The sequence below is a fragment of the Ostrea edulis genome, chromosome 5 (genome assembly GCF_947568905.1).
Source record: "Ostrea edulis chromosome 5, xbOstEdul1.1, whole genome shotgun sequence".
NCBI lineage: Eukaryota > Metazoa > Mollusca > Bivalvia > Ostreida > Ostreidae > Ostrea > Ostrea edulis.
This window is the reverse complement of record NC_079168.1, coordinates 19,487,972-19,496,717: the sequence shown is the minus strand read 5'-3', so window position 1 is coordinate 19,496,717 and position 8,746 is coordinate 19,487,972. Positions and strand designations below refer to the sequence as shown.

Genomic DNA, 8,746 nt, shown 5'->3' with positions numbered 1-8,746 from the left:
ATTATCAGGATCAAAGTATTTTTCAGTTCTGGACATGAAATCCGGATATCATCAAATCGAAATCGAAGAAAATCATAAACACAGAACAGCATTTACTGTTGGACCTATTGGATTTTTTGAATTCAATCGTTTACCATTTGGCCTTTCAAACAGTCCAGCAACTTATCAGCGTTTAATGGAAGAATGCTTAGGAGATTTGAATATGAAAATATGTGTCATATATTTGGACGATTTGATAATTTTTTCGGATTCATATGAGCAACATTTAGAAAGATTAGAAATCATATTTAGGAGATTAAAGGAGTGCAATCTCAAATTGAATCCAAAGAAATGCAATTTATTCCATAAAGAGGTAAAGTATGTCGGATTCATCGTATCAGAACAAGGCATATCTACAGATCCAGAAAAGGTTAAGAAGGTTTTAGAATGGCCAACTCCTACTCATCCTGATGAAGTAAGACAATTTGTTGGATTTGCAGGATTTTATAGACGTTTCATCAAGGATTTCAGCAAAATTGTAAGACCTTTACAGGAAATTATGCCCCCACAGAATCAGAGAAAGAAAAGGGTTAGATCAGAAGTGAAAGGATGGACTTGGGATCATCAGCATGAAGCAGCATTTAATGAGCTGAAACATCATATGACAAATGCACCTATTTTGGCTTATGCAGACTATGACAAGCCATTCGAGCTTCATATAGATGCAAGTTCAGAGGGGTTAGGAGCAGTTTTGTGCCAGGAACAGGATGGACAATTTAGAGTTATTAGTTATGCTAGCAGAACATTAGGAAAATCTGAGGAAAATTATCATGCCATGAAGTTGGAATTTCTATGTTTGAAGTGGGCAGTTACAGAGAAATTTTATGATTATCTCTATGGGCATAAATTCACCGTCAAGACAGATAACAATCCTTTAACATACGTTTTGTCATCAGCAAAGTTAGATGCCACAGGTCAAAGATGGGTTTCTGCATTATCAGCTTTTGATTTCGATATTATTTATAAGCCAGGAAAACAGAACACAGACGCTGATGCTTTATCTAGGTATCCTAATTCCAATAAGAACATCAGTTCGGAGACAGTCAAAACAGTATACAACTCTGTGCAAGTACAACAACACATCATTAATATGGTAGAAACAGTAGAACCTTTTGATATAATTGAAGCAACAGAGTTTCCAGGACAACCATTGGCTCAGCTAGAATTGAGAGAACTTCGGAGAATTCAACGAGATGATCCACTTATTAGATTTTGGATAAATGCAGTGAAGGCAAAAGCTCTTCCAGTGAAACACAAAATTCCAAAAGGCAAAGATCATATGAACATGTGTAGGAACTTCAACAATTTGAAATTAAAAAGAGGGGTATTATACAGAGAAATTAAGAGTCAAGACAACATCATCAGTCAACTTGTATTGCCAAATCAACTTACACCTATAGCTTTAACAGGACTACACAATAATATGGGTCACCCAGGGAAGGATAGAACATTTTCTTTATTAAGGGATAGATTTTTTTGGACAGGCATGAACTCGGATGTAGAAAATTGGATTAAGAAATGCGAGAGATGTTTGAGAAGAAAATCCTCATGTCAGAAGGCACCAATGGTGAATATCACATCGTCTTATCCACTAGAATTAGTTTGTTTAGACTATCTAACATTAGAGCCTTGCAAAGGAGGAATCGCCAACATTTTAGTTCTTACAGACCATTACACAAGATATGCTCAGGCAATTCCGACAAAGAATCAGACTGCGAAAACAACAGCAGAAGCACTTTACAATAATTCCATTGTACATTATGGTATTCCAGCTAGATTACACAGTGACCAAGGTGCACAGTTTGAGAGCAATTTAATCAAAGAATTATGCCAGATAACAAAAATGGAAAAATCAAGAACAACACCATACCATCCGATGTGTAATGGCATGACAGAAAGATTTAATAGGACTCATCAATATGCTAGGAACTTTAGAGAATAAGGAAAAGCAAGACTGGAAAAAATATATCTCTTCATTGGTTCATGCTTACAATTGTACAAAACATGAAAGTACTGGTTATTCTCCATTTGAACTAATGTTTGGCAGAAAACCTAGATTACCGATAGATTTAACATTTGGATTACCTGAGGAGCACAACACAAAGGAATCGTACAGCGAATTTATTACGGAATTAAGGGACAGAATAAAAGAAACCTTTGAATTAGTAAAGAATACAGCAGAATCTTCCAGGCATAAACAGAAAATGAATTTTGACAAGAAAGCTAAAGCAAAGAAATTGAATATAGGGGATCAAGTCTTATTGAAAATATTGGCATATGATGGAAAACACAAAATTGCAGACAAATTTGAAGAAACAATTTACACTATCAAATCTCAACCGAATACAGATATTCCTGTGTATGTAATTACAGCTGAGGATGGGCATGAGAAAACTATTCATAGGAATCTTATTATTCCTATTGGGACGACATTTAGGCCTAAACCAGCAGAGAGAAAAGGCCTTGGAGAAAGAAATCCGCGGATAGAGGAGAAACAGGACGAACAGAGAAAGGAATCAGATAGTGAAGATGAAGAACAATTTGTCACCATACAAATTGAAAGAGGACACACTGATAAACAGAAGGATACGACTATGGCACCACAGCCATTGGAAATCCATGAAGCGCATGATCATGCAGAAGTACAAGCTGAGGAGGAGCTAGTAGAAGATGACTCAGTAGAGGAGGTTAGACGTTCGTCAAGAACAAGGAAGAAACCAAAGTGGCATGACGCTTATGTTATGTCTCAAACACAGGAGGTTGAGAACAGACAAGAGAGAGCACAGTTGTTAGCAAATTTGTTTTGCTCCAATATTTTAAAATCTACATCTCCTTCATTGATTGAAAACATTGTACATAGTATCATTAAATGATGGGACATCATTTCATGGAGAGGGGGAGAATGTAGCCGTGTGAAAATTTTGTAAATAACTTTTAAGTTTTATGATTAAAAAGAATTGAATTTGCAATTGATAAGATTGTATAATAAAGTTCTACTAGAAACTTATGCCAAAACAATGGCAAGCAGCTTTGATTTTATTTAATTTCCAATTTGATGTAATTAGTATTTTCCCGCCAAAAGTTTGGTGAGCATTTGGCGCCTCTTATAGTCATGTGACTTTAGACCAGGGTTGGATTTTTTCATATTGTCCAGTGGGTTTGAAGTGTACAGACGTTTGAGTTTTAGTTATAGTTGGAGTTATTTCGCCATCGTGGTATGTCTGGTTTTTCTTTGTTTTTATGGAAGCAATAGCATCGCAGTTGTTGGCGCTCTTAATTATATTGCTAATATCTAACAAAGTGCATGTTTAACTTTTATTGCAGTTGCACCAAAGAAGCTTTGAAATATAGTTTACAGCTTTACATTTGATAAATATCAAGCCTAAAGTCCATAACTTTGGTAAGTTATACTATTTAGACTGTTTAAGCAATATAAAAGTCAACTAAAGCAATAATATAAATATTTTGTTTTTAATCTTATTTTTCTCACTTATTAAATATAAATAAGTTCGGTGGATCACTTTTATAAATTGTGATTAAAGTGCTTGAATATCATTTGATATAACTTTATGCTAAGTTTCAAATGATACAATATATGTATATATAACATGTATAAAATGTATATATGTATTTGACGTGATGTACATTTTCATGTCATTTTGATATGCGGCTTTCTGTTTGTTACAGGGCATTTCAGTTTATTCTATTTGAATGAAATATAAACACGAACTTTTAACAAGGATTTACGCTGTTGTTGTATTTCTATCAACGCATCGTTAGTTACATATGGAGCCCCCAGTGAGGATCGAACTCACGACCCCTGGTTTACACTGATTATAGGATGCTCAACAAGAAAACCATCAGAGATTCATATGCCCTTCCCAGGATAGAAGACATTCTTGACACATTATCAGGATCAAAGTATTTTTCAGTTCTGGACATGAAATCCGGATATCATCAAATCGAAATCGAAGAAAATCATAAACACAGAACAGCATTTACTGTTGGACCTATTGGATTTTTTGAATTCAATCGTTTACCATTTGGCCTTTCAAACAGTCCAGCAACTTATCAGCGTTTAATGGAAGAATGCTTAGGAGATTTGAATATGAAAATATGTGTCATATATTTGGACGATTTGATAATTTTTTCGGATTCATATGAGCAACATTTAGAAAGATTAGAAATCATATTTAGGAGATTAAAGGAGTGCAATCTCAAATTGAATCCAAAGAAATGCAATTTATTCCATAAAGAGGTAAAGTATGTCGGATTCATCGTATCAGAACAAGGCATATCTACAGATCCAGAAAAGGTTAAGAAGGTTTTAGAATGGCCAACTCCTACTCATCCTGATGAAGTAAGACAATTTGTTGGATTTGCAGGATTTTATAGACGTTTCATCAAGGATTTCAGCAAAATTGTAAGACCTTTACAGGAAATTATGCCCCCACAGAATCAGAGAAAGAAAAGGGTTAGATCAGAAGTGAAAGGATGGACTTGGGATCATCAGCATGAAGCAGCATTTAATGAGCTGAAACATCATATGACAAATGCACCTATTTTGGCTTATGCAGACTATGACAAGCCATTCGAGCTTCATATAGATGCAAGTTCAGAGGGGTTAGGAGCAGTTTTGTGCCAGGAACAGGATGGACAATTTAGAGTTATTAGTTATGCTAGCAGAACATTAGGAAAATCTGAGGAAAATTATCATGCCATGAAGTTGGAATTTCTATGTTTGAAGTGGGCAGTTACAGAGAAATTTTATGATTATCTCTATGGGCATAAATTCACCGTCAAGACAGATAACAATCCTTTAACATACGTTTTGTCATCAGCAAAGTTAGATGCCACAGGTCAAAGATGGGTTTCTGCATTATCAGCTTTTGATTTCGATATTATTTATAAGCCAGGAAAACAGAACACAGACGCTGATGCTTTATCTAGGTATCCTAATTCCAATAAGAACATCAGTTCGGAGACAGTCAAAACAGTATACAACTCTGTGCAAGTACAACAACACATCATTAATATGGTAGAAACAGTAGAACCTTTTGATATAATTGAAGCAACAGAGTTTCCAGGACAACCATTGGCTCAGCTAGAATTGAGAGAACTTCGGAGAATTCAACGAGATGATCCACTTATTAGATTTTGGATAAATGCAGTGAAGGCAAAAGCTCTTCCAGTGAAACACAAAATTCCAAAAGGCAAAGATCATATGAACATGTGTAGGAACTTCAACAATTTGAAATTAAAAAGAGGGGTATTATACAGAGAAATTAAGAGTCAAGACAACATCATCAGTCAACTTGTATTGCCAAATCAACTTACACCTATAGCTTTAACAGGACTACACAATAATATGGGTCACCCAGGGAAGGATAGAACATTTTCTTTATTAAGGGATAGATTTTTTTGGACAGGCATGAACTCGGATGTAGAAAATTGGATTAAGAAATGCGAGAGATGTTTGAGAAGAAAATCCTCATGTCAGAAGGCACCAATGGTGAATATCACATCGTCTTATCCACTAGAATTAGTTTGTTTAGACTATCTAACATTAGAGCCTTGCAAAGGAGGAATCGCCAACATTTTAGTTCTTACAGACCATTACACAAGATATGCTCAGGCAATTCCGACAAAGAATCAGACTGCGAAAACAACAGCAGAAGCACTTTACAATAATTCCATTGTACATTATGGTATTCCAGCTAGATTACACAGTGACCAAGGTGCACAGTTTGAGAGCAATTTAATCAAAGAATTATGCCAGATAACAAAAATGGAAAAATCAAGAACAACACCATACCATCCGATGTGTAATGGCATGACAGAAAGATTTAATAGGACCCTCATCAATATGCTAGGAACTTTAGAGAATAAGGAAAAGCAAGACTGGAAAAAATATATCTCTTCATTGGTTCATGCTTACAATTGTACAAAACATGAAAGTACTGGTTATTCTCCATTTGAACTAATGTTTGGCAGAAAACCTAGATTACCGATAGATTTAACATTTGGATTACCTGAGGAGCACAACACAAAGGAATCGTACAGCGAATTTATTACGGAATTAAGGGACAGAATAAAAGAAACCTTTGAATTAGTAAAGAATACAGCAGAATCTTCCAGGCATAAACAGAAAATGAATTTTGACAAGAAAGCTAAAGCAAAGAAATTGAATATAGGGGATCAAGTCTTATTGAAAATATTGGCATATGATGGAAAACACAAAATTGCAGACAAATTTGAAGAAACAATTTACACTATCAAATCTCAACCGAATACAGATATTCCTGTGTATGTAATTACAGCTGAGGATGGGCATGAGAAAACTATTCATAGGAATCTTATTATTCCTATTGGGACGACATTTAGGCCTAAACCAGCAGAGAGAAAAGGCCTTGGAGAAAGAAATCCGCGGATAGAGGAGAAACAGGACGAACAGAGAAAGGAATCAGATAGTGAAGATGAAGAACAATTTGTCACCATACAAATTGAAAGAGGACACACTGATAAACAGAAGGATACGACTATGGCACCACAGCCATTGGAAATCCATGAAGCGCATGATCATGCAGAAGTACAAGCTGAGGAGGAGCTAGTAGAAGATGACTCAGTAGAGGAGGTTAGACGTTCGTCAAGAACAAGGAAGAAACCAAAGTGGCATGACGCTTATGTTATGTCTCAAACACAGGAGGTTGAGAACAGACAAGAGAGAGCACAGTTGTTAGCAAATTTGTTTTGCTCCAATATTTTAAAATCTACATCTCCTTCATTGATTGAAAACATTGTACATAGTATCATTAAATGATGGGACATCATTTCATGGAGAGGGGGAGAATGTAGCCGTGTGAAAATTTTGTAAATAACTTTTAAGTTTTATGATTAAAAAGAATTGAATTTGCAATTGATAAGATTGTATAATAAAGTTCTACTAGAAACTTATGCCAAAACAATGGCAAGCAGCTTTGATTTTATTTAATTTCCAATTTGATGTAATTAGTATTTTCCCGCCAAAAGTTTGGTGAGCATTTGGCGCCTCTTATAGTCATGTGACTTTAGACCAGGGTTGGATTTTTTCATATTGTCCAGTGGGTTTGAAGTGTACAGACGTTTGAGTTTTAGTTATAGTTGGAGTTATTTCGCCATCGTGGTATGTCTGGTTTTTCTTTGTTTTTATGGAAGCAATAGCATCGCAGTTGTTGGCGCTCTTAATTATATTGCTAATATCTAACAAAGTGCATGTTTAACTTTTATTGCAGTTGCACCAAAGAAGCTTTGAAATATAGTTTACAGCTTTACATTTGATAAATATCAAGCCTAAAGTCCATAACTTTGGTAAGTTATACTATTTAGACTGTTTAAGCAATATAAAAGTCAACTAAAGCAATAATATAAATATTTTGTTTTTAATCTTATTTTTCTCACTTATTAAATATAAATAAGTTCGGTGGATCACTTTTATAAATTGTGATTAAAGTGCTTGAATATCATTTGATATAACTTTATGCTAAGTTTCAAATGATACAATATATGTATATATAACATGTATAAAATGTATATATGTATTTGACGTGATGTACATTTTCATGTCATTTTGATATGCGGCTTTCTGTTTGTTACAGGGCATTTCAGTTTATTCTATTTGAATGAAATATAAACACGAACTTTTAACAAGGATTTACGCTGTTGTTGTATTTCTATCAACGCATCGTTAGTTACATAACTTCATTCTTCTCGGGAACAATCTTTATGTCCAAATTGATCCACACAATAAAAAAACCCAATGATATATAGATAAATTCTTAAACTTGAAATGTTGCCTCCTCAAAAGTGGTCATTTATAACCAATTTTCCACTTCGGATGAAAGTGAAAACCTTTACATAGCAAATCAGTTTAATTACCATCTGATGCGAGGCAAACCGCATTGCCTATAAATTTTGAACAACAAATCCTAGGTGTAATAAATTTTTCGGGGGGGTGTTGGTGTTGGGGGGGTGTTAATGGGGGCAAATCAATTTAAAAAAATGACATTTCGAAATTTCAAGGGGTGTTCTATTATTTAAGAGAAAATCTATTATTTAAAAATATCACATATTTGTATCTAAAATCAAATGTTTTATTATATTTTCTAAACTCGGGTTTGAATTTTTTTCTTCCCCAGCAAAACAATATCTAATAAGAATTTTGAAGGACCAATTTTACATGTACATAAAGAAATTAATTTATCTTTTAGTTTTGTCAGCCAAGTTTAATAGTTTCAGAACAACAAGAAGTAGCGATAGTGGCATTTTATATTTACCAAAAGTTCGAACTGAATATTATAAACGGTCTTTTAAGGTATCCTCCACAATTTTATGGAATCAGTTGCCTGAGTCTGTCAGAAGCTGTGGTTCTATTACATCTTTTAAATCAGCATATTTGCAGCATTATTACTCAAATAAGTGATATATAGATATGATGTATATGTTTTGTTTTGTTTTTTGTAATTTGTAATGAGGGTTCTGCGGTAGAACTACGTCCACGTCGTAGAACCGGGGAAAACACATAATTTATGTGGCTTAGAGTTCTGCCATAATTTAGAAACACAAAGAATGCCTAATAATGGTAAATTTTATTAATTTTTAAAAGTAATTTGTTTCCGTTATAATGGTAATTTTCGTTGGATCATATTAATTGTGTTATGAGCTATGTTTG

General features: G+C 34.3%; 1 protein-coding gene across 3 annotated transcripts; it reads left to right on the top strand.

Moving 5' to 3' along the window:
- Positions 1 to 1,857: 1,857 nt before the first annotated feature.
- On the top strand, positions 1,858 to 3,781 carry LOC130055173 (uncharacterized). Of its 3 annotated transcripts, XM_056166886.1 has the most exons (3): positions 1,858 to 3,254; positions 3,364 to 3,439; positions 3,727 to 3,781. In XM_056166886.1, exon 1 carries the CDS (start codon positions 1,959 to 1,961, stop codon positions 2,910 to 2,912), a length of 954 nt encoding a protein of 317 aa, XP_056022861.1. In that variant the 5' UTR covers positions 1,858 to 1,958; the 3' UTR covers positions 2,913 to 3,254; positions 3,364 to 3,439; positions 3,727 to 3,781. The 3 variants fall into 3 exon arrangements, with proteins under 3 accessions (XP_056022861.1, XP_056022860.1, XP_056022859.1); XM_056166885.1 differs by having other exon boundaries at positions 3,364 to 3,781; XM_056166884.1 differs by having other exon boundaries at positions 1,858 to 3,439.
- The last annotated feature ends 4,965 nt before the right edge of the window (positions 3,782 to 8,746 follow it).